The sequence below is a fragment of the Musa acuminata genome, chromosome BXJ3-3, assembly GCF_036884655.1.
Source record: "Musa acuminata AAA Group cultivar baxijiao chromosome BXJ3-3, Cavendish_Baxijiao_AAA, whole genome shotgun sequence".
NCBI lineage: Eukaryota > Viridiplantae > Streptophyta > Magnoliopsida > Zingiberales > Musaceae > Musa > Musa acuminata.
The window spans coordinates 8,294,956-8,319,425 of NC_088351.1; the positions used below are offsets into that span (position 1 = coordinate 8,294,956).

At 44.1% G+C, this 24,470-nt stretch overlaps 3 protein-coding genes and 1 long non-coding RNA gene across 10 annotated transcripts; 1 reads left to right on the forward strand and 3 right to left on the reverse strand.

The window, feature by feature from the left end:
- Positions 1-792: 792 nt before the first annotated feature.
- Positions 793-1,542, reverse strand: LOC135633891 (uncharacterized). The gene has a single exon (XM_065143865.1). The coding sequence runs from the start codon at positions 1,540-1,542 to the stop codon at positions 793-795; it is 750 nt and encodes a 249-aa protein (XP_064999937.1).
- A 2,561-nt stretch (positions 1,543-4,103) lies between these two features.
- Positions 4,104-7,698, forward strand: LOC103977897 (FT-interacting protein 1). Its single transcript, XM_009393550.3, has one exon. It carries the CDS (start codon positions 4,399-4,401, stop codon positions 7,522-7,524), a length of 3,126 nt encoding a protein of 1,041 aa, XP_009391825.2. The 5' UTR covers positions 4,104-4,398; the 3' UTR covers positions 7,525-7,698.
- A 257-nt stretch (positions 7,699-7,955) lies between these two features.
- On the reverse strand, positions 7,956-16,708 carry LOC135633399 (uncharacterized). 2 transcript variants are annotated; one of them, XR_010494991.1, is made up of 4 exons: positions 16,593-16,708; positions 8,468-8,513; positions 8,306-8,371; positions 7,956-8,233 (listed from the first exon to the last, which is right to left on the reverse strand). It is a non-coding gene; the product is annotated as an uncharacterized LOC135633399 (long non-coding RNA). The 2 variants fall into 2 exon arrangements; XR_010494992.1 differs by having other exon boundaries at positions 8,468-9,324; positions 16,593-16,686.
- A 1,170-nt stretch (positions 16,709-17,878) lies between these two features.
- On the reverse strand, positions 17,879-22,753 carry LOC135633358 (bZIP transcription factor TGA10-like). 6 transcript variants are annotated; one of them, XM_065142734.1, is made up of 11 exons: positions 22,384-22,753; positions 21,858-21,964; positions 21,131-21,183; positions 20,877-21,014; positions 20,741-20,788; positions 20,583-20,642; positions 20,423-20,500; positions 20,245-20,332; positions 19,884-20,155; positions 18,737-18,976; positions 17,879-18,043 (listed from the first exon to the last, which is right to left on the reverse strand). In XM_065142734.1, the coding sequence occupies exons 1-11, from the start codon at positions 22,485-22,487 to the stop codon at positions 17,879-17,881; spliced, it is 1,353 nt and encodes a 450-aa protein (XP_064998806.1). In that variant the 5' UTR covers positions 22,488-22,753. The 6 variants fall into 6 exon arrangements, with proteins under 6 accessions (XP_064998806.1, XP_064998805.1, XP_064998808.1 ...); XM_065142733.1 differs by having other exon boundaries at positions 20,741-20,791; positions 22,384-22,750; XM_065142736.1 differs by having other exon boundaries at positions 20,245-20,317; positions 20,741-20,791; positions 22,384-22,749.
- Between the last annotated feature and the right edge of the window lie 1,717 nt (positions 22,754-24,470).

Consider the following 24,470-nt stretch of genomic DNA (forward strand, 5'->3'; position numbering starts at 1 on the left):
TGACTCTTCACGATCATGTCATCAACATAGACCTCGATGTTTCGCCCGATCTGTTGGGCGAACATCTTGTTCACGACTCTCTAATAGGTGGCACCCACGTTCTTCAGTCCGAACGACATAACTTTATAGAAATACACTCCCATATCAATGAGGAAGGTCGTGTGCTTTTGGTCCTCGGGCGTCATTCTGATCTGGTTGTAGCCATAGAAGGCATCAATGAACGAAAGGCGGGCGTGCCCGACGGTCGCGTCGACCAACTGGTTGATCCACGGGAGGGGATAGCAATCCTTGGGCACGCATGATTGAGACTGGTGTAGTCAACACATATCCTCTAGCTCCCATTACATTTTTCACCAAGACTACATTGGACAGCTATCGTGGGTACTTGACTTCCTCAATGAAGCCTGCCGCCAAGAGTCGCTCCACCTCTTCGCAAACGGTGTGTTGTCTGTCTGGGGCTTGGGGTCGTGGTTTTTGCTTCACTGGCCGAGCATAGGGTGATATGTTCAGGTGATGTTGGGCGGTCTTTGGATTGACGCTCATCTTGTCGGATGGCAACCAGGCGAAGACGTCGGCGTTCTCTTGCAAGAAGCTAACGAGCTGCTCCCACTCTTGCTCGGGGAGTTCCGACCCGACTTTGATCGTCTGGTCTGGCCGATCCTTCATCAACGGTATATCACAGGTGGGTGTCATCGACTCAAGATGCAGGGTCGGCCGCATCGTTTCCCTTGGGTCCTCTAGGGGCCGGTCGGTCTTCGCCCTTATGTGTAGCGAAACCGACGTCAGGTAGCACTATCTGGACTCACGAGGGCTCCCCCAGAACTCCCCTGTCTCCGCATGAGTCGGGAACTTCACCGTGTGGTGGTAGGTGGAGACTACGGCCCTAATCTTGTTGAGGGTGGAGCGGCCGAGGATGGCATTATATGCCGTAGGGAGATCGACCACTAGGAATGTGGACATCACCGTCTTTGTTCTGGGGGGTGCTCCCAGAGTCAGGGGCAAGGTGACGGTTCCCAACGGTGAGATCGAGTCGCCGGTGAACCCTGTGAGCACCGAGCTGATAGGCTCCAAGGTCTCTTTGGCTAACCCAAGTTTATGGAAAGCTTCAAGATATAGCACATCGGCTGAGCTCCTCGTGTCAATCATGATTCTCCTTACCTGGGCGTTAGCGATTCGAGCCATTATCACGAGCGCATCGTCATGCTCTAGTCGCTCAGTGCCCTCGGGGGGAAACACGACCTCGGGGTCGGGGCCGCGTCGGGGGGCATCGGCCATAGCGGAGCGGGCGTACGCCTTCCTTCCGAACATACTGATCCAACCGGATGCTGGGCCGCTCGTGATGACATCGATGTGGCGCTCAACGGGGCCCTCCGGATGGGGCGAGGGTTCCCTGTTCTGTCGGACGTACCGACCGAGTTGTCCTCTGCGGACGAGCTCCTCGATTTGCCGTTTCAGTTCATGGCACTCCTCAGTATTGTGTCCGCTTTGCTGGTGAAAGCGGTAATACTTGGATTGGTCAGCAAGTTCCCGCGGGTTCTTCATCGGGACGGTGGGCCTGAGTAGCCCTTTTTCCCTTACTAGGAGAAATATCTCTGTTCGGGATGTGACTAAAGGGGGTATCAGAGACCTCAACGTGGGCGAGTCAGGTCAGTCCAATCTACTCCTCGGCGTGGCAGACTGTTGTCCCCGAGCCGGCTCCGGCCTGACCCTCTTGTGCTCCTCCCGCTTCCCGGCCATCCAGGCCTCGGCCGCGATGAACTGGTTTGCCCGTTGAAGCATCTCAGGTACCACGGTGGGGGGTCACTCCACGAGAGACCAGAAGAACCTGGAAGGCCGTAGGCCTATCATAAATGCCTGCATCAAGAGAGAGGGGTGAGCTTCCGGCAGCCCCCGGATTTGTGCCGCAAAACGATTTACAAAATGGGAGAGGGGCTCATCCTCCCTCTGGTTGAGCCTGAGGAGTAATGCAATGGACGGTTTCGGCCGGGCGTAGGCCAGGAAGTTAAGCTTGAAGTCCTTGACGAGCTAATCGAAGGAGGCGATAGTCCCGATCTTCAAGCCGCTGTACCACGTGCGGGCCGGGCCCCATAGGGTGAAGGGGTATGCGTCCTCCCCGGGCTCTCCCTTCGACCTGCGAACCTCCTTCTGCACCTCATCCAGTCGCTGGCTGACGAAGCGCAACTGGGCTCGAAGGGAGTCCGCAGAATCCGAGGATAATGCCTCTGGTTCCGGGTGGCCTCTTGGGTTCGTCATCACTCGATCCCCGAGTGGGGCCAATGGGACCCGAGGCGAAGCGGGGAGCTCTCGAGGTGGTGTGCGAGCTTGAACGGGTGGCTCATGTTGTAACACCCCTAATTAGTCCCACATCGAAAGTGGGCAGGATTAAGATTGACCTATAAGGGTCTGATGAGTGTACTACTATCAACTTCAGCTTAAGCATTTTGGTCGGTGGTTTAGACCAAACGAAGTTGATAAGCCAGTTAGCCCATCAGGCCCGAATCATGACATTTGGTATCAGAGCTGACCTAGCATTTGGGCATGGTGAGGGGGCTCGAGTAGGAAAGGGCTACCCGTAGACGGAGTCAGATGACTCGTCATGGCGTGGAGCCACCACTAGGCTATGCCTCACATGCACTATGCTAGGGTTTGATCTGGGTTATGTTGGGGCTTGACGAGGATGTCAAGCCTTTGAGTGGGGGTGATTGTAACACCCCTGATTAGTCCCACATCGAAAGTGGGCAGGATTAAGATTGACCTATACTTCAGCTTAAGCATTTTAGTCAGTGGTTTAGATTAAACGAAGTTGATAAGCCAGTTAGCCCATCAGGCCCGGGTCATGACACCTGTTGCCGTAGTGGTTAGACGGCCTACCATTAGCCCATCAGGCCCGGGTCATGACACCTGTTGCCGTAGTGGTTGGACGGCCGATAGGTGCGGCAGACAAGAGACAAGTGGAATGATGGATTGCACCATATCGGTCAAAGTTCGGACTTGATGGGTGAGGTCGTGAAAGGCCTCGGACGACACGGGCGACGGGTCGGCGGGGGCGTCGTCAAGCGGCGACAAGCCCAGGTCTTGAATATCCGCCAATAGCGCTCTGAGGTCATGGTGGGGTGTTTGTCATGATGATCTCCGTGCGGGGGATGTTCCCCCAAAGCTCCCATCGGGTGTGACCTTTCAGCCACGGGCTCGTCTGAGCCAATCGGGTGATCCCTCGACATCCAGGCCCTCATTCTAGCATAAAAAATGTTGGTGTAAACAACTTTAAGCCGTGGCCTCGGGGCCGACATGGCTTGGTTCGGGTCCGAATGGTGGGGGATCTCCCTGGGGCGTTCCTCGAGACTGTTGAGATGGCTAGTTGCGATGTCCCGATAGGGACGGGGTCGATGTTTCCACCAGGAGAGGACTCCCCGCTTGCGCCTCTAGTGGACGACCTTCGCCTTCACACCTGCACAAAGGTCAGGTCGGGGAGCTCGACCTGACCCCTCCGACGATCAAGTTAGTGGATAGTCGTAGGGGGTTTCTTTTTCTCCATCCTCCCTCCTCCTCACGAGGGTTTTTATAGTGAAAATCACAGTTGCCTGATGTGCTGGCCCGTAGGGAGTAGGACCGTACTTCTGGTAGCGTCTGATGTTGCCGTTGGCGTGGCGTGAGGGATCGAACCTGAACAGGGCATTAATGCACCTTGGTAGGCGTTCCGATCCACGTTGACCAGGTGCCTCATTAAGTCAGCAGAGGCGTGATGCGTCATCTGGTGCAGTTGATGTCACGTGAGTCTTATCGTAATTATTACCCTCATCAAATGAGATGGTAATAGAGCATGTACACTGTTTAATCAAACAAGACAGAATAAAGCTTCTCTGTCTAAAGGTTCCCCGCCATGATCTAAAAGCCTTAAGAGTTCTGCATCTTTTGCTTTGCTTTGGATCCCGCCTTGGTTTTACCCTTGGAACCGGCGTCCATAGAAGAAATGGTGTAGCCATTAAGAGCTAGCTGAGTCGCTCAATGAACTCACCGAAGCTAATCGGCGAACCGGCAGTGATGGCTGCTCCATTAACCTCTCGAGAGTTCAGTCCATCAGCGATTAAGTTAAGGCGGCCACCAACCCACCACCATCATGGTGTCTTTATTCCCTCCGCTTTCATCTTTTAAATACAGCCCGAGGTCGGCCTTCTTCGGCACCTTTATGTCTCATGCTTGCTCACAAAGACGGCTTCTCCATGAAAGGAGTCATCTTCCTGGCCAAAGCACGCCACCATCCATACACCGAAAGAAAGGAGAAGTATTCGCTGTCACCTACTTTGCTTGGAAATCAAGGTTAAGTTTCCCGGGGGTGGGGCACTTCCGGGCTGCGTTCCCGGCAACATAAGCCGAGAATATTGGCGGGAAGGCAGGACCATGATGCTGGTGGTGGAGGTGGTGGACGCCCATGATCTTATGCCCAAGGACGGTGAAGGCTCATCGAGTGCGTTCGTGGAGGTGGACTTTAGCAACCAGCGTAGCCGAACTCGAACCGTTCACAAGGACCTCAACCCCGTGTGGAACCAGAAGCTCTCCTTCCGCCTCCACGACCCTGACATCCTCCCCAAGCAGAGCGTCGAGGCCTGCGTGTACAACGAGCGCAAGACCTTCCCTAGCCGCAATTTCCTCGGGAGGGTGAGAGTACACGGCGCAAACATCGTCAGGCAAGGTGAGGAAATCCTTCAAAGGTTCCAGTTGGAGAAGAAGTGGCTTTTTTCTTCCATCAAAGGTGATCTTGCACTGAAACTCTACATCTCCCCTGAACCAAAGTCTCCTCCGCCTCTTCCACTTTCTCCCACAAACCACAACTGTCCAACCTCTGCTGTCACTGAATCTGATACCATTACCAGCAAGACAGCCGCCACTAATAGCACAATCGATCCTGCTGCTCTCACCGAAGCCCTTGCAGTTGAAAGTACTTCTTTATCCACTGACCCAAAGCCAGCTGCTACTGAAGAAGCAGAGTTGAACCAAAGACCAACTGAAGTGAAGCTAGAGACCACTTACTGCATCAACAAGCATCAGGTCTCGCCGCAGCCGGGGAAATCCGTCGAGCAGCAGAGCCCTGCCACTGTGCCTGTGGTGCCGATCATGGCATTCCAGCAAGTCCACTACGGGCAGGCCCAGCCGAGCCGCGCAGAGGAGTACAAGCTCAAGGATACCAGCCCCCAGCTCGGGGAGCGGTGGCCGCATGCGAGGAGAGTGGGATGGATGGGCATGGTCGGCGGTGGCGACAAGCTCACGAGTACCTATGACCTCGTCGAACAAATGTACTACCTCTATGTGCGCGTTGTCAAGGCCAAGGACCTGCCCCCCAACGCCATCACCGGCAGCTGCGACCCTTATGTCGAAGTGAAGCTGGGCAACTACAAGGGCATCACCAAACACTTCGACAAGAAAACCAGCCCTGAATGGAACCAGGCTTTCGCCTTCTCCAAGGAGCGCATCCAATCGACGGTCCTCGAAGTGTATGTGAAGGACAAGGAGGTGGCGGCACGGGACGACTACATCGGCAGGGTGGTGTTCGATCTCAATGAGGTGCCGACGCGAGTGCCTCCTGATAGCCCATTAGCCCCCCAGTGGTACCGGCTGGAGGACCGCAGGGGGGACGGCAAAGTGCGGGGCGAGATCATGCTGGCGGTGTGGATGGGGACGCAGGCGGACGAGGCCTTCCCGGATGCGTGGCACTCTGATGCGGCCACCGTGCAAGGCGAGGGGGTGTCCAACATCCGGTCCAAGGTCTACGTCTCTCCCAAGCTCTGGTACCTCAGAGTGAACGTCATCGAAGCCCAGGACGTGCAGCCCAACGACGGAAGCCGCCCCCCGGAGGTGTTTATCAAGGCACAGGTCGGCAACCAGGTGCTCAAAACCAGAGTTTGTCCCACAAGGACGATGAGTCCGATGTGGAACGAAGACCTCGTTTTCGTGGCGGCCGAGCCATTCGAAGAGCACCTGGTGCTGACCGTCGAAGATCGCGTGCACCACACCAAGGATGACTTGCTAGGGAGGATCGTCCTACCGTTGACACTGTTCGAGAAGCGACTCGACCACCGACCGGTTCATTCCAGATGGTTCAACATGGAGAGGTTCGGGTTTGGGGTGCTCGAGGGTGACCGGCGAAAGGAGCTCAAGTTCTCGAGCAGGATCCATCTCCGCGTTTGCCTCGAAGGAGCCTACCACGTGATGGATGAGTCCACCATGTACATCAGCGACACCCGTCCGACGGCGCGGCAGCTGTGGAAGCAACCTATTGGGGTACTTGAAGTAGGCATCCTTAGTGCCCAAGGATTGATTCCGATGAAGATGAAGGACGGCAGAGGCACCACGGACGCGTACTGCGTCGCCAAATACGGCCAGAAATGGGTCCGAACCAGAACGATCATCGACAGTGCCAGCCCGAAATGGAACGAGCAGTACACATGGGAGGTCTACGATCCCTGCACCGTGATCACGCTCGGAGTGTTCGATAACTGTCATCTGGGAGGCAACGAGAAGCCCGCGGGAGGAGGTGGAGCAGCGCGGGACATGAGAATTGGCAAGGTGAGGATCCGGCTATCGACCCTGGAGATGGATCGGATCTACACGCACGCATACCCCCTCGTCGTTCTCCAGCCATCCGGGGTGAAGAAGATGGGGGAGCTGCACCTGGCAGTGCGCTTCACATGTTTGTCCCTGGCAAGCGTGATCTACCTCTACGGCCACCCGCTGCTCCCGAAGATGCACTACGTGCATCCCTTCACCATCGGCCAAGTGGACAGCCTGCGGTACCAGGCGATGGGCATCGTGGCAGCGAGGCTGGGGCGAGCGGAGCCACCGCTGCGGAAGGAGGCGGTGGAGTACATGCTGGATGTGGACTCCCACATGTGGAGCATGAGGAGGAGCAAGGCCAACTTCTTCCGGATCATGTCGCTGCTCTCGGGGACCATCGGAATGTTGCGGTGGCTGGACGACGTGTGCCACTGGAAGAATCCCATCACCACCCTCCTCGTCCATGTCTTGTTTCTCATACTCATCTGCTACCCGGAACTGATCCTGCCGACCATGTTCCTCTACATGTTTCTGATCGGGTTGTGGAACTACAGGTTCAGGCCTAGGCTCCCGCCCCACATGGACACGAAGCTGTCGTGGGCGGAGGCGATCCACCCCGACGAACTGGACGAGGAGTTCGACACGTTTCCGACGTCGAAGCCGCATGACCTGGCCCGGATGAGGTACGACCGGCTCCGGAGCGTGGCGGGGAGAATACAGACGGTGGTGGGCGACTTGGCGACGCAGGGGGAGAGGTTTCAGTCTCTGTTGAGCTGGAGGGATCCGCGGGCCACCAGCCTCTTCGTGCTCTTCTGCTTGCTTGCAGCGGTGTTGCTCTATGTGACTCCATTCCCGGGGGTGGCACTGATGGCAGGGGTGTACGTGCTGCGCCACCCCAGGTTCAGGAGCAAGCTGCCGTCGGTGCCCGGCAATTTCTTCAAGAGGCTTCCTTCGCGGATCGACAGCATGCTGTGAGACGATGATGCCGAGTCAAACAACATATAAGATTTGGTATTGGTGGTGTTAGTAGTCAACTTTGTCGTGGGATGTTCTGTCAAATGATGTGTGGGTTGTTAAAACTTATTTGGTCTGTCTGTTGTAAGAAGCTGATGCCATAACGTGTGACCTCACGCTTGCCGTGTGATATAAGCCCTTCTATTCCAAGCTCTTTTCACCGGTCATGAGAAGATGAACTGAGGACTAACCCAATCCTTATTCTCGCCCGCCAGCAACATTGATAAATGAGGAGGATCAAAAAAAGAGCTGAATAAAAGCATTAAACTACGACGAGCCTACACAAATTATATATACATTCTTACTCCTCCACTTAGTTATGCTTTGGCTTTGATGGATTAGAATAAGGTTCAAAACATATAGTTTACTAACTCGAAAAGCGATGCTCGTGATGAAGGAATCTCAAAGATAATATACCACTAAGAGAGACAGAACATGTCCTCTATCTTTATCATCGCAACACAAATGACAAACTAAATGTTGCAAGAATAGGAAAATGCTAATAGGAACATGTCCACTTGCATCATTAATCATTAAGTTGAGGCCTTGAGATATCTTATTTCTCACATATAGAAGACAAGTTCATGTGGTACAGAGAAAACCTGGCACCGAGGTTGGGCTGAACACGTCTGGAACAGCTTCGTTGGCTTCGATCAATGGCAGGAGTTTCCTATATTTCGACGAAAAGCAAGTTGTAAAATGAGCAATGGATCGAGCATCCAAAAAATGTAGTAAATCTTACCGGTAGAGCCCATCGCAGACAGAGTCTCCTATGGTTCAAAGAATTTCCCTTTGGTTCTTAGTCTTCCTGTTTTGACGAAATAATTGTCTTCAAATTAACTCATCCTCAATACCAGAAATATCAATCTCGATGGCCGTTTGGATAACATAAACTTAAACTTACATGACGATGGGGAACAGCATAAGTCTTCCATCGATCTTGAAGGGCCCTGCAGCAGGCCAATACAATGATGCACTACCAACAAATACATTGGTAAAAAAGAAAAGACAACCTGGAAACTGATGGATATAATAAATGTCAATAAGAAGAATCAACAAGATCTCAGTAATGAAGCAAGGGAGGAATCTAGAGTAATCTGATATTTTATGTTCATATCATAATTTTGTTTCTGCAATTTCTTGAACAAAATCAAAATTACCTTCCAGGGTCAGGTTTATCAAGAACATGTTTATCAAGACCAGAGCCAACAAAAAAAATGCTTACTAGACATCAAACATTATTCACCACAACCAAAATCTTACTAGCGGCCTCTGAGGGTTGGGGCCAGTCACAATTCATGGCATGAGAAACACCTACATGCAGTTTACTTGCTATGCTAGGCATAGAAGTTGTCAAGGTTGCAGAGATTTCTGACATTTTAACTAATGCTTGTAAAACTTTAATGGTTATGTTATACATGCGACTCAACGAGATTGCACATGTTTCCAACCTTGACAACATACCAATTGAATTCATAGAATGCTTAACGCTAGACAATCACAAGTGAATAAGCTCAATATACTAATTAACAATGAATTCGACTACTAAGATATGTTTAAGATCATGCAGAAGTACTACCACCACGAAACCATTTCAAGAGAGCCCATAGTCAATAAGCTTCGGAATGTGGATTAAGGAGAGGAAGATTTACAAAGCAACAAACTAGTCGAGGGTTGTGATCGCTAACTATAATGCCCCCAACCCAACGGAGAGTCAGTACTGCCGGGAATGGTAAAACACTGCAGTTCTCATAAGTTTTCCTGTGAGAATTGCTAGTTCATCAGATAACTCAATCAGCAATCTCATGAAAAATCCATAAATACAATATATAATAAGTTTATCACATAACACCCAAAAAATAACTTATTACATCATGATTCTTAAAAATTAGAAACATTAAGACAACACATTTTATTTCCTCCAAGCGAAACCATAGACGTGATCCAAAAAAATTTTATGAACAAATAATGGTCAGTAAATACCAAAACTCATATGCTAGCAAGACATATTTCAAAATAATATGTTTCTAAAATTCTATATTTTGTATGCATTCATACTTGCATTTAAAAATACACATAAACTTCCCTTTATACTTATAAAAAGATCAAAACATAAACTTCATATGCATTTCAAATCATAACTTTTTATAACTAAGTGATCAAATCTCAGCTCATGTATAATCAAAAACCATGTTTAACCCCTGTGATATTGGTAATACATTTGCCCTTATGTGAGGGCCCAAAAGAAACTAGTTTTTAACTTATAAACAAAAACCTCATTTGATAATACCCATGACTGTTTAAACAATTGAAAATATCTTTTCAATGAATAAGATCATAAGCATATCATTTCAAATTTGACATAATATATTATTTAAAACTACAATAATCAGACATTTTCTTATCATTTTAGACAAATGTAATATTGACATAGATATGTTCACAAAATAAGTAATTGATTTAACACTTACAAATCATATAATTTTATTGGTTGAAAACATATATATTATTACTTTTGTAAATAAAATGAACAGAACCATCAGATACTTATCTAGACTATTAAAACCAACACAATAATTAAGATTCTTCCTTTTTTCTCAAATAATTCAAATAGCATAAATCAATATAATAAAAAATAAAAACCTAAAATTATATTAATCTTTAATTTATTCCTTTATTCTTTCCTTCCTTAATAGTAATCTTTTATTCTTATTCTTACTCTTTTCTTTTTTTTCCTCTCTAATATAATATTACATTAAAATCAATTAATCTATAATCGTATCTACTTTATCATAAGACATACATAAATATAGTTTTTATAAATTTAAAGTAACTCTCTTGATATAAAAATGAGACTTCAGTAAAATCACATACTTTTTCAATTTCTTCTTTTTATTTTTTTATTTTTTTTATCTTTCCTTTGCACTTCTCTTCCTCTTGTTGTAATACCTTCCCACACGTCATATCAAGTCGACGATGGCTTGTTGTGCGACACCAACTTCCCTTTTCTTCTTTCCTTTTTTCTCTTTCTTGCCTCATGTACCCTCTTCTCTATGTATAATCGAACTCACATTATGGTACCGCATCTTTTCTTTTCTTTTCTTTTCATTCTTTCTTCAGACTCATTTTTTCTTACATCTTCTCTCAAGCAACCAAGCTTATCCCCCAATAGCACTCCCTTTTAACTCTTTTTTTTAATTATTATAAGATAAAATCATATACCAAACAATGATCAAGATTCATATTAGATCGAACTTTACCATAAACAGATCAAGATCCTTACTTTCTATAATTAAAAACCTTGATGAAGAAATCATAAAAGAATATTATAATGCTTACCTAGATCGATACTCTTTGGTACAATCTTAATCCTTTGATCCCAAGATGAAGTCTTATTTTTGTTCTAGAGATCCCCAAGGAAAGAGTTTTTTCCCATGAGCATAGGAGAGACGGCTTTCAAGGAAATCAATACATGTTATGCACTAAAACACCCTAATACCTCATTTTTTTCAAATATGCCCACCTTGGTAATACTAATTACACTTATGTCCCAAATAAATCTTATGGGTATTACATTTTCCCCGAAAGAATAAGTTTATTCCTCTAAACATAACATTCCTGAATTAAAAAATAGTTAAGGATAATTGATCAACCTCTAAATACCCTAATACCTCACTATGATTACTCCATTACATCTTAACATATAATATCATCATTCTTCTTAAAATTTGGTTATTTCTATCAACATAGGTTGCTCCTCATAAGATAAATCTGTATCGCAAGGATTACATGATCTGGATCTTGAATATATGTCCTCAATACTAACATCATGTGAAGGTTTCAGTTAGGTAAACACTTTGATAGTTTATCACAAGGTCCTGGGCTCGAATCCCACCTTCGTTACTTACCCTCTGCACCAAAAAAAAAATTATTAGCATCATGAGCTCCAACGTTTGAAAACCTCAAATACTATAATACATCTATAGCTCAACTTGCCACTTATTGTATATCTCATGATATTCATAAGACTTACACATAATTAATATTACCAAAAAAGACATATGTAGAAAAATGATATATTAGGATATTTTAATGCATAACATCTACTATTTCTCGAACCTCATCTTTCTTTTGCTCATTGAAAGACACTTTCTCGTTGGGCATCTCTGGATCAAAAATATGGTTTGATCTTGGTATTGATAGCAAGAGATTAAATCGTACTAAGGAGGATTGATCTAGGTAAGGATCATGAACCATTTTATTATATGATCTATTTTATTATTTTTTTATCAAAATTTTATATTATAGAAAGCACAAATCTTAATCTGTTTATATCATAATTCCATCTAATATGAATCTTAATCTGTTTATTTTATAATTCAAACTAGTATTTCGATCTAGTATGAATCTTGATCTCTATTTAGTATATCATTTGATCTTATAATGATTAAAAAAAATAAAAAGGGAGTATCATCAGGTAGCTATGAAAGAATAGGCTTGATTGCTTGAGAGAAGAGGGAAAAAAAATATATGAAAGAAAGAATAGAAAACAAAGGTCCTACCAAAGTATGAACTCTGTTATATATAGAGAAAAGAGGGTACAAAAGAAAGAGAAGAGAAAAAACAAAAAGAAAAGGGAAGTTAGTGTCATAGCAAACCGTCAACTTGATGTCCCATGTCTTGGAAGGTATTGCAGCAAGAGGAAGAAAAGTGTAAAGAGAAAAAAATTTAAAAAAAGAATGCCACAAATATATATATATATATATATATATATATATATATATATATATATATATGATTTTATCAAAATCTCATTTTAATACCAATAGAGTCACTTTAAATCTAGAAAAGTTATATTCATGCATGTTTCTGAGCTCTTATATACTTTTATAATAAAAAATAAAGAAAATTATAAATTATTTTGTTTTAATCCTTCAAATATAATATGATCCTAGAGGGGGAAAAAGAAAAAAGGGTAGGAATTCTTATACATGAGCACACTTAAGAAAGGAAAGAAGAAATAGACATTAATATGATTTTAGAATTTATTCTTTATTATATTGAAGAAGATGAATGATCGATCTTAATTATTATATCAATTCTAATAGTCCACAACCAAAACTAATATATATATATATATATATATATATATATATTTGTAATCAATAAAATTATATGTTTTGAAAGTGTTACTGAATTATTGATTTAAAAATTATCTACATCGATATTACATTTATTTAAAATGATTGAAAAATATTTGAATATTATAATTTTAAATGATATATTATTTGTCAGATTTGAAATGATATGTAAAACTTGTTCATTGAAAAGATATGGTGATACAGTACTGAATGGTATCGTCCGGTACGGGCGGTACGTACCGGTCCAACAACATACCGGTACGTGGACCGCCCGGTACCGCTACAGTGCTACAGTATTACACTGTAGCAGTGCTACAGTGCTCGTTACGCCCTGGTGTACCGCTCGGTATACTGGTACCGTACCATACTGAGCCAACCTCGAAATATCGGTACGGTACGATATTGTATACTTTGATTTTAAGTAGCCTTTAATTGCTTAGTGACTTTGGCTATAATCTGACCTTACTAATGAGGTTATACATTGTTTATGATTATAGAAGCAAATTTCTTCTATGCTTCTAGGCTTTGACATAGGAATAAATGCGTTATCAATATCATGGGGGTTAAAGACGGTTTTGAATTTTATCATAGGATATAGTATGATCATAATCGTTAGCATTTGATTTGTACCCTACAGTTATGACTATTTAAGTTTAGATGTGAAGCGCTAATTATATTTATCTATAATTAGTAAATGGTATCCTTTTGCGCCTAAATTTCGATGCTTATCGAGTTGTGTTTACTTGTACCTCTATTGTCAAAAATGTTCATACCAAGTCTATAGTCTCCCTTAAAGAAAGAAAATGTGTTGTTTTAATGTTTCAATGTTTCTAACTTTTGGGACTATGTAATAAATGTTTGTTTGGATGTTATGTAATAAATACATAGTCTCCCTTATGTATTTGGAAGCAAGGATTATAATTTTAAATAATATCGTCTGTATCGGGCGGTACATACCGGTGCATCAGCAGACCGGTACACGGACCACCCACTACCGAGCGGTATATATATATATATATATATACGACGTCGCGTCGCCTCGACAATGTTGCCAAATTTTTTTTTACTTATATATATATATACATACCAAACGGTGATATACTGCTAGTATACAGTATCGTACCATACCGAGCGAATGTCGAAACTCCGGTACGGTATGATATTTCAATCTTTGTTTGGAAGTATGATTTGTTATAGATGTTATTTATGAATATTTTGTAGGATGACTGATTGAGTTATGTTTAGGTGCATGGATTTAGGTTTTGGGTTTTGTATGGGTTTAGGCCTTACAATTATTGCAGAGAAACTTATGAGAATTATGGTGCTATGGATTTAGGCTTTGCAATTCTCGTAGAGAAACTTATGAGAATTATGGTGTTACATCGCTCACGGCTTTCCGCTGGTTGGGGGCATTACAATTTATAATATTAGAGCTAAGGTTCGCAATATCGTACCGTACCGGTATTTCGACCTGAGCTCGGTATCGGTACGGTACGGTGTACCGAGCGGTACACCCAGGCGCACCGAGTACTGTAGTACTGCTACAGTGCACTGCCACAGTGTACTGATGCACTATACTGTTACTATAACAGTGCACTGCTACAGTACTGTACTATTATAGTGATACAGTACATTGCAACAGTGTACTATACTGCTGCACCGCTACAGTCGCTGCTACAGTGCTGCAGTCGGACCGGTACCGAGCGGTCCGCATACCGCTGGCCTGTCGGACCGATACGTACCGCCCGTATCGGGCAGTACGATTCGGTATGACAGACCTTGATTAGAGCCTATATTATGTTAAGTTAAGAAGATTGTTAAAAAGAGACAATTTGGGAGTCTACTTTCTAATATGATGTCTTGGAAGTTGAATAATTACTTGACATAAGGATCAACGTACAAGTGATAGTCATACATATTTGTGATTATTGCATAGTTATTAATGCTAATGATGTTTTGACTATCTAGTTGAATTTAAGATGAAATATTTTGATATTGTCTTTCTAATTGATTGGTAGAAAGAAATATAAAGGTTATTTAATCGTGTTGACATTTAATCAAGGTAATATGAAGTTGATAAATATTATAATGATATATTAATACTGGTACTTCCTAGAAGAATTGATTGAATTATTATTAGATAAAGGTTGAATTTCTTATTGATTTAATACCTTGTATTGGATTGACAATGAAAAGCTCCCAATGAAATGACATTAGTTTAATTGAAAGAATTATTGAAAAACTACTATTTATTCATGATAACATGCAGCTCATGCCACACAAAGGAGCTTAAAAGCTCCTGATAGAATGACATTAGTTAAATTAAGTTGATTACGAGAACAAGTGCAACTTCTGTTCTTTCTTGTACAACTTCCTAAATAATTAAGCATGAAGAAATGAACTATGAAACTAATTCCATCTAGTTTACATGGGAACCCTCAAACTATAACGATAAGGAATATTACTAAAGACACAACATAACACTATCTTATTTTAAAAAAAAAGAACATTTTCAATTTTGATTGGAATGCAGACCACCTTTTTTGTTAACACTAGTCTCACCACTCAATAATTTCATTCATGTTGCATCAACCAAAATGAAATTCATTCAATATCTTATTGAAGAGCAAGTGACATAGAACAAAAGGATATCAAAGCATTTATAAATCCAGATATAGTACCAATATCTCATACAATAACATTGAGAATAAATGATTGTACACTACTGACACCGTTTTAGCAAAAGATTAGAAACAATTAAAAAAAAATTCTTTTCCTCTAATCGAGAATAAACAAACACAAAGCCAGAAATTGAGGCCAAAAAACTAGCATCATGCTGAAGAACAGAAATTTTTTGAAGTAAGCAAAACATACAATCAAAAACTTCATTTACTAAGATTAAACATCAAAACAACCATAAAATCACATAGGAGACTTGGTTGATTTCTCACTTGTGAATTTTTTACCATTTTTAATCAGTAATTATCATGACCATGTAAGAAGAAGAACAACTCAATGATGAACCACCTAGAGGACATTCATGCACTAATTCATTTATAAAATAGGGAAGAAAGGACAAAGAAAAATAAATGGAAAAAATGAAGATGCCAACACCACTTTCCATGGTGACCATGGCCAAGAAAAATCATATGCTTTAGAACCCTGAAATGGTACAGCCACCGGAAGATCTGCAACCACTCGTGCTCAAATAACCTCAATACAATTGACCCACAATCCTCTCAGCCCCATCATGGAATATGTTCATATCACTAATTACTTCAAAATTGAAGTCATAACACGTTATTCCTCACACAGATTCTGAAATTAGTATTAGATAACAAATAATAATACATGAATTAAGTTAACTACATTCCAATTCAGAAACGTTGTGAAATAAAACAGATTCAAAGAAAGGTAATCACGACAAAATAAACCAATGCAAAATAACAGGAAATGAATTTAGAATTTTCGTATCCACTCGTAAATTGGAAAAGCTAGAATGACAATGGTATCTACACCGGCCTCTGCGATTTCCATTCCAAACTAGAGTACAACACCAACCCAGCAAGGCCATGCTTAATCATCCTCACCATCCAATACCACCACATTTTATCCTTATATTAGAGCATTAAAAAAAAGCATACCTATCATCGATCTGATACCAAAACCCACACATTCGCGTCGACAATCAAACAAATTCGAACCGAAATCATATCTTTAATTCTAATCAAAATGTACAGCATAGAATATTCATCGAGACCGAAAGAAAAAAAAAAGGAGAAGAAAAGAAGGTTGCTTTAAATACGTCAATCATAATGTAATACTAAATTTAAAGAAAATAGCAAAATATCTCATAAATTAAAAGAGTGAGTCAGAGACAAAAAAAACCCGAAAGCGAATTAGATACTGTCCCAAGGATACTTCTCGCCCATGCTTGGCTTTGATGGCGCAGTTCACACATGGGGCACGTCTTGGACCTCGGAAGCCCTAGCCGTAAGGAAAACGATCGGAGGGGCCAGTCGATGGGAGTTTAATGACCGTCCCTTCCTTGCCGAGATGCGTGTGCAGCAAGACTTGGGTCGCGGTGGTGGTGAGCCCAGTCTGACGTGCAAACCGGCCAGGTTTGGATCTGGATCTCACGGACAAGATTCAAAATTGAAGATCCAAGCGTTGGATTTGATCTACCCGATTCATTTATGTCGTCAGCATGCAACCTGACTTTGCGATCCAAAAATTAAACTAAATGGTAAATCTCAATTTGATAAGAGACCACCAGGCCAGCTGGTGCAGCCAAACTCAAAAGGCGCTTGTGAGGGCAAGGGAGATCCAGCGGATTTATGAGCCATTGATTCTGATCCCCCCTTGCAGGGGAGCCAACGGCTTAGGACTCTACGATGGACGTCAATCTGATAAGGGACCATCATATCAACGTTGGTGTGGAGGTGTAAAAAGATAAAGGAGATCCCACGAACTTATGAGTTCTTTGTTCCCATACTCCTTAATCAATATGGGACTAAACGATCTTATCATAATTTGTTACATAATTTGGTGTCCGAAAATAGAAGAAGAAAGCACTCTTCTTTTTTTATTTATTATTTTCTCTGAAATCTTCCTTCATTTCGGGCCAAAAGGAAGGGAACATTTCTTTTTGTTGCTTATTGTATGCCACCGTGTGCTGGAAAGAGAGAAAGACGAACCAAGTATACTGCCCGACGCCGGAAGCCACATGAGCTCTTTCCCCCTCTCGCTAACGCGAAGTCGTACAAGCATCTTTCTTTACCCTTTTCTCTTCCAACTCGCTTTCTGAGAGGTCTCTTCGATCCGTATACTCCTTCACCTTGCTTTCCTTTTCATTTTACAGAAGTCGTAAAAGATGGCCAAAATCCCTACTTTTCATAGAATTATTTCCTCGTTTGACAAGTAAAGCCAGAGAACAAAGAGAGGAGGACGTCAAACCTAAACCATGCGTTCCCCCACACAATGTATTTCACCTTGCCATCAATTCATCTATGCATCTTCAAATAAGACTCGAATGCATCTCTCTCTCTCTCTCTCTCTCTTTTCTTCGCTCTGGAAGTCAATTCATTGCCGAGAGATGGCGGTCGCCAACAACAAAGTTAATCCTCGTGCAATGCCTGATCTCGACTCGCACGCAATGCCAGGGGTTGATCCAGTCACTCGTGTCGTGGTCGAGCGAGCCAAAGGGAGCTCAGCGCACGGAGCCGGTGAAAGTATTCGGCAATGGCTAGCAAAGATCGTGCCATCTGCCTGGTCGTCAAGATCTGGTAAAGCCGGTGAAGTGTCTGCTGCCGCAGGTTATCTGCCTGAAACCATTCATGCTGTCATCATTACCCACAATATCTTACTTCCAGTATTGGGTGAATTTGCAATGCTAAATACAAATAAAATTTGACTTGCAGTGCACAACAAAGAGATGCTATGGAACATCGACTAACATGATTTTTCTGAAGCAAGTGACGTTTATGCCGATCTTAAAATGTTGCGGCTGCATTTGGTCATGAGAGACTTGATGAACAACCTTATATTTTCTGCAAGTATTCTGATCAGCAAACCAACTCCTCCTTTTCTAAATGCATATTCTAGAAATGCATGTAGACCCATGATTCATATATTGCTACTATAGAATTTGCTTTCATCCTACCATGCTTGTCAAATGATATCAGTGTTCTTTGTCAAACTACAAACCACTTATTCAACCTACATTTTTGAACATTGTTTTCAGTGGTTCAAGAATCTTGATATAGATTATGGTCTAGAAATCAACGACAACGAAGCATAAAAGTTCTATCAAGTTACCACCTAACCCATGACAACAGATACCCCAACAATGACTAGTCATAATAGTGAGTAGGAGTCAAACCCAATCCACACAGAACCCACCCCTTCGACGGCATCTTCCCCACACTTGGGTCAGGATGCCAGGCCTCGACTGGTTAGAAGTGAATCTATGAACGTTGTCCTTTTACACCGAGAAAATACAAAAGGAATAGTTATATAGAGCTGAAGCTTACTTGTCTAATGAAGCCCTCTAAGGTGGTGAGCTTGTTCATGGCCATGGCCATCTGACCCATGTAGTCGGCCACGTTGGAGGGGTAGCTCAGCGCGTCGGAGGTGATGGTGTCCGAGAGAGATTGGTTGAGGGCTTCCAGTCCTTGGCTAAGTGCTTCCTCCGTCTCCTGCGTCGACTGCTGCAGTCCGCAAACCCCCAAGATCTGCTCCTCCGTCAATGGCTCCATGTGGCTCAAAAGCATCTAACAATCATAATCATCGAGCACCATCAAGGAGAGAACTCTCATTTAGCATATGCGGCAAAAAGTAAATGGCGTATGAGATGACGCTGCAAGTGAGTCTCGAGCCTTAATTTCTAGGTCAAGTTACTGAAGCGTCGAAGGACAATGCATAAGAGCCGGAAAGAATTAACTGGCAGGTCATGCTTGCACGGCTCAATGGCTGGTTGCGTCGAATGGTCTGGTTCTTCATCCCTTTCCATAGCAAAACCAGCACACCTTTATGGCATACAAGAAGACATTACCACTTCCCTTCCCGTTGCAGGTAATGGAAAATCTTTCTTCCATCATGGTTGCCATCAAATGCCCATGCCTCCTACTGTACTTCCACATCACCCCATGACAGTCATGTCAAAATAGTATCTACTGGAGAATCGAGCTAAACCGAGTTAGTAGTTACTTAACCTTTCCATTAAGCAACGACTCCATCTTCCTTTTAATATTTAAGAACTACATATGTAGATGAATAAAACTCTTCGCCCAATGGCTGCAATGATATTCCAAGTGTAGTGGTTCATCTTTGAACAAATGGCGACAGAAAAAGACTGTCGGCTGGAACAGATGATTATTCAAATGAGAATCTTACCATTTGGTGATGTCATTCTCAAATAAACTAACTAAAGGTCCTCTTGTCTTGCTAAACAGCCGACACTGTCTATTTAAAACCCTGTTATACTTAAATGTGTTCTCTGTTAGGTTTATCATGGCAACTGTTAAGAGTACTGAAAGGTCCAGGGTTTGATGGATATGATTGACCAGTCTCGGATGTAATTGCTAGTTCTACGTTGGGTTTTAATCCCCGGTGTTCTCGACACGCATGCATGCAAGAGATCATGTTAAAGGTTTGGGTTTGGGGTAGGTTGCGAAGGACCTTGATGAGCTCGGAGGGGCGGAAGCCGCCCATCCACATGAAGCAGCGCTCGGCGGGGGTCATCCATACGCCGGAGATGAGGTGGAAGACGTCCGACCTGATGACGATGTTCTTGAGATTCACCATCTGATCGTGGTGCGCGAGGCAACTGTCGACAAACATCCGTAGATGGTTCTCCGGCTGGTGCTCCTGCACCGCTGCACGGAGCTCGCACATAAGCCTATGGTGCTCCTCCAGCCACCTCATGTATTCCATATCGAACATGGCTGCATCTGAGGTCGCACCATCCGCATCAGAAGTAACCCCGCATACCATTAACGACATTGCAACGAAGAAACAAATATTTGGTACAGGATGTTACCTGCGCTGAGCCCGCCCACGACGGCCGGGAGGCCTTGATCCTCGAGGAGAGCTCCACCACCAAATGATAGACCCTTCAATAAGCACGTCTGTTTTGTTTAGAGATTGAAGGAGGAGTTGGAAAGGGCGTTCGCTGGCGCAAACATGCGTACGAGAGAAGAGCGTAAGAGAATTGGTACTTGTGATCTTGCCCTTTGAAGCTCTTGCTCAAGGTGAGTGAGCTTGATCCTACTGGTCTCTAGCTGTTGAATGTAGGCCTGCAGAACGAAAGGAGGAATTGTTGGCCACAAGCGACAGGTTTTGGGATGACAGATTCTCATTCTGCGTTAATTGTCTGACCTTCTTCCTGAGCCTGCTTTTCCTGGCTGCCTCCCTATTCTGTGCAAGCCTTCTCAATGTCTGCCCACAAATAAAATAAACACAATAAAGTTAGACAGATCTTATACTTCCAAAGAAACAGTTAAGAACCAAGTATAGAAAGATCTACACTAGCTCACCTTAGGATCTGATGTCTTGGACCCAGATGTGCCCTTTCCGTTCCCTTCCTTCTGAAGCCAGAAACATAGCATAATGCACACAACAAGAACATGCAAAGAAGAAAGCTCTGAGAGAGATGGATGGTAGCTTGTCAACCTTAACCGATGCTGCTTTGGAATCCTTTCCTCGCTCAGGCAGAAGCGGGAGATCATTTTTAGTGTCGCCCAACTCCATGGCCTGGTCCGATGACTTCTTAGAGCCACTGCTTGCTGGAGAGTCCAAACTCATTCCACCCTATGAATAATGGATATCATATGAACTCCTAACCATACAACCACCACCAAAGACTAAAGTAGATGTATCGAAAGACCACGGAAGCGCAAGCGAAGTCGAATTCTAACCCGGCGTACCTTTGTCGAAGGCTCTACATGCATGGGCTGAGAAGGGAAAATGTTCAAAGTCTCTGCACATATGAAGTCATGTAAGCATTAGATCCCCTCGAGTTGCACCTCAAAGCAACATCGAACCAGAAGACTATAAATGGGCAACGGTTCCTCTTTAAGAATAAAAGGGACCAACTTTTGACTCCACAGACAAAATCATGACAGAAAAATGAAACTTTTCCAGAGAGAAACAGACTCATAGGAGATTGTGTGTCTGACAGAGAGCGAAAGCAAAAGAAGCATGAGACAGATGGAGTCGGAAAAAAAATCAAAGAGATTACAGAAATCGATCTCTACACCTCGGAAAAGAAAGAGATCACAGAAATCGATTTCTACACAAGAACTTCCAGTGTAATCATTAGCTGTTCGTTACATGTCACAGTCTACAAAAAATATCGAGATTATTCAGATAAACTAAGTTTGAGAAAGATTAGATGCCAGATTTGGAGTCTTATCAGCCAAAATCTGGCCAATTACACAGTACGGCAAGATCTGTTGGGCATGATGTTCTCATGACCCAAAAAGGCTCCTGGGAAAGGAATCTCAAATAGCCATCTGATTCCCGTTCTTCATCCTGCTAGTTCCTTTGGTGTGATAACCTTTTTTTGGGTGTCAGGTAAGCATGTGATATATAGGCGAAGAAGGCGATATCAGAGGGTATTAAAAGAAGCGACGATGGAATGGAAGGACTCACGTCTTTGTTCTTGAGCCGGCGATGATGAGTGATCCTGCCCATCTAAATACATGAACAGTGCTTGATCCAGCTCTCCCAAGTCGTAAGCTCCGGCCTCGTTGCTTCTCCTGCATCATATCAGCACAAGATTTCCAATAACCACGAACAATCGCCCCAACTCATGCTACTACTTGTGAAATGAATTTAAGCTAACTTGTCGCCAAGAAAAGAACCCACTTCCATCAATTGAATTTTAGGTTATATTTTCGCATGTCTATGTACCAAAACCTTCAAATTTCTTTACCAAAATGAAGAGTTTTATGATCACTAGACTCCTAGAAGCAAATCTACACCACGTTGGAACAAAACCGTCCTAGAAAACCTAGAGCAAGAACATAGCTATCAAGAACATATAACCAAACCATTTCCCATCGATGCATCGCATACGAGAAAAAGACAACTTTCCTCCCCTCAAAGCACATGAAAAAAAGAAGAGAATAATTTTCGAGACATGGCTAGTGGCCAGGTCCAGCGAGATGAGTAGTACATGAAGCTTCCATGCATGACGGAGGAGGAGGACGAAGAAGGATGAATCATGGCGAAGGAGATCTGCTGCGGCTGCCCCTGGCTGGAACTCCCCTTGTTCGCCATCAAATTCCTCGCCAGAACCTCCTTTTCCGGCTCTGCTTGCTTCTCTCTCTATTTCCCTCCCGCTTGGGCCAAAACAGCTCATTAATGGCGAAACCGATTTCGTTCTTTACTCATTGGCGATCTCTCTGTGCTCCAGATGGTCTAAGAAAGCCGATCTCTCTCTCTCTCCTCCTGGGGATCCTAAAGTTAATCTGCCACCACTACCGCTGCTACTAGTAGTTTCAAAGGAAATATGAAGGCCATAGAGGCGTGCACCATTTTATTTTCTGAAGCGTTAGTGGAGTTGCTTCGAGATAGACAAGAGGGGAAGGAGGGCGGTAAAGTGACCTCCCTAACGGAACCAGATAACGCGGACAAGAAACGCCGTAAACCAATTGAAAGCTACATGGGGAGAAAGTGGACACCGCTTCCGGCCGTGAGCTGATCCAAGGGCGGTTTTCCGAACGCTGGTTCGGCTTACCCCTTTTACTTGGACCGTATTGCCCCTATCTCACACTCAACAGTGACATAAACATGGGTTTTCCATAATCATTCGCCTTGCATACGCGACCATTGAATCCTAATAGTGATGAGGTTGACTGGTCAATTTGTACGTTGCTACCTTGAGATGTCCTACATGAATGTGGATAACGTAGGTCTCCTACACTTGGCCCAAAACGTTGTAGCGTTCATATTAGAAGATGTTCGGACCACGAAGAAGTTTAGGAAGTATGCGAGCTGTAGTCTCCACGCTCATAAATGACTCCGAGATATCAGAAATGTTCTTTTGGACTGCTCGGAGTCGTACATGGCACCTGTGTTGAAGGGGCTACGTCTTTTGACACATGATTCCTTTGCCGTAGCTTTTCTTGCAGCGGATGGCACCGACTTTTTGGACCATGGAAAGATTAAGTACGCGCGGTCGATTGGGTTAATTAATTAGATCATCTTAATTAACGGAAGGGTTTGGGCGTTTTCGTCTTTCCACCGTTCGCGTGGGATCCTCGACGACGGCTGACGCAATCGCCACGGTTCTCGGGGGACCACGTGGCCGGTGGGAGAGCCCGGCCCGTCTCCCCGTCTCTGGAAAGTTGCGGAGCGTTGGACGGCGGACCCCACTTGATCCGAGAGCGGGACCAGTACGGACGGCCGCGATCTCCTCCGTCAGAACCCCATCGCACGCACTCCACCACCACTCGGCTAACCCCAAAGGCCGGGGTGACGACTCCACTTCGTGGGCTCCGGTGCAACCACTTATAACCTGTGGGGTATGCGGCCGGGTGCCTTTCGATGCGACCTTTGTGTCGACAGAGGCGGGAGGGCCCCACTAAAACCCTGCGTTGCTTGAGCGTTCCCCCTCGGCGGTCCAACAACTCCCGCAACGTGGCCTTTTTATGTGGGACCAGCGCATAAAATAGTATGCGGAGAAACCAAACGGTTCACACCCTCGCCATTCTTCCTACTCTAGTCAAATATTAAACTCGTGGACAGCCAGCCAGATGAACAAGAGAGGTTTATTGTATGTACACCCTTGTTGTATCCTACTTGACTTAACGGGAGAACGACGGTATACTAATCCCACATGACATCATGGGTGAATTAGACTGCTGGTTAGATCCATTGCACAGAAGATGGAAAGCAAGCAGAGATTTTGTTGACTGTTCTTTGTTTATAGTTTGTAGATAGAGTTCTTGTTGTTGTCTGTTGCCTAAAGTTTCCTAGTGATCTTCTGGTGTAGTTGTGCAAGAAGGCTGCACCTTTTAGAAATGGATATCAAGGAGTAGAAAGGGAAGGATCCTTTCCTTGATTTCTTTTAGAACAAACGAAAGAGAGAGTGCGCGTGTGTATGTATATTTTGAACATGAACAAGACCCTGTGCATCTTCAGAATGAAATGGAGGTTAAAGCTTGCCAAGATATGGTTTCAGAGTGCAGAATTTAATGGTTTTAGAGTAATAACACTTGTGATGCTGGCATGTAGCAGCCAACATGTATGTTTACATGA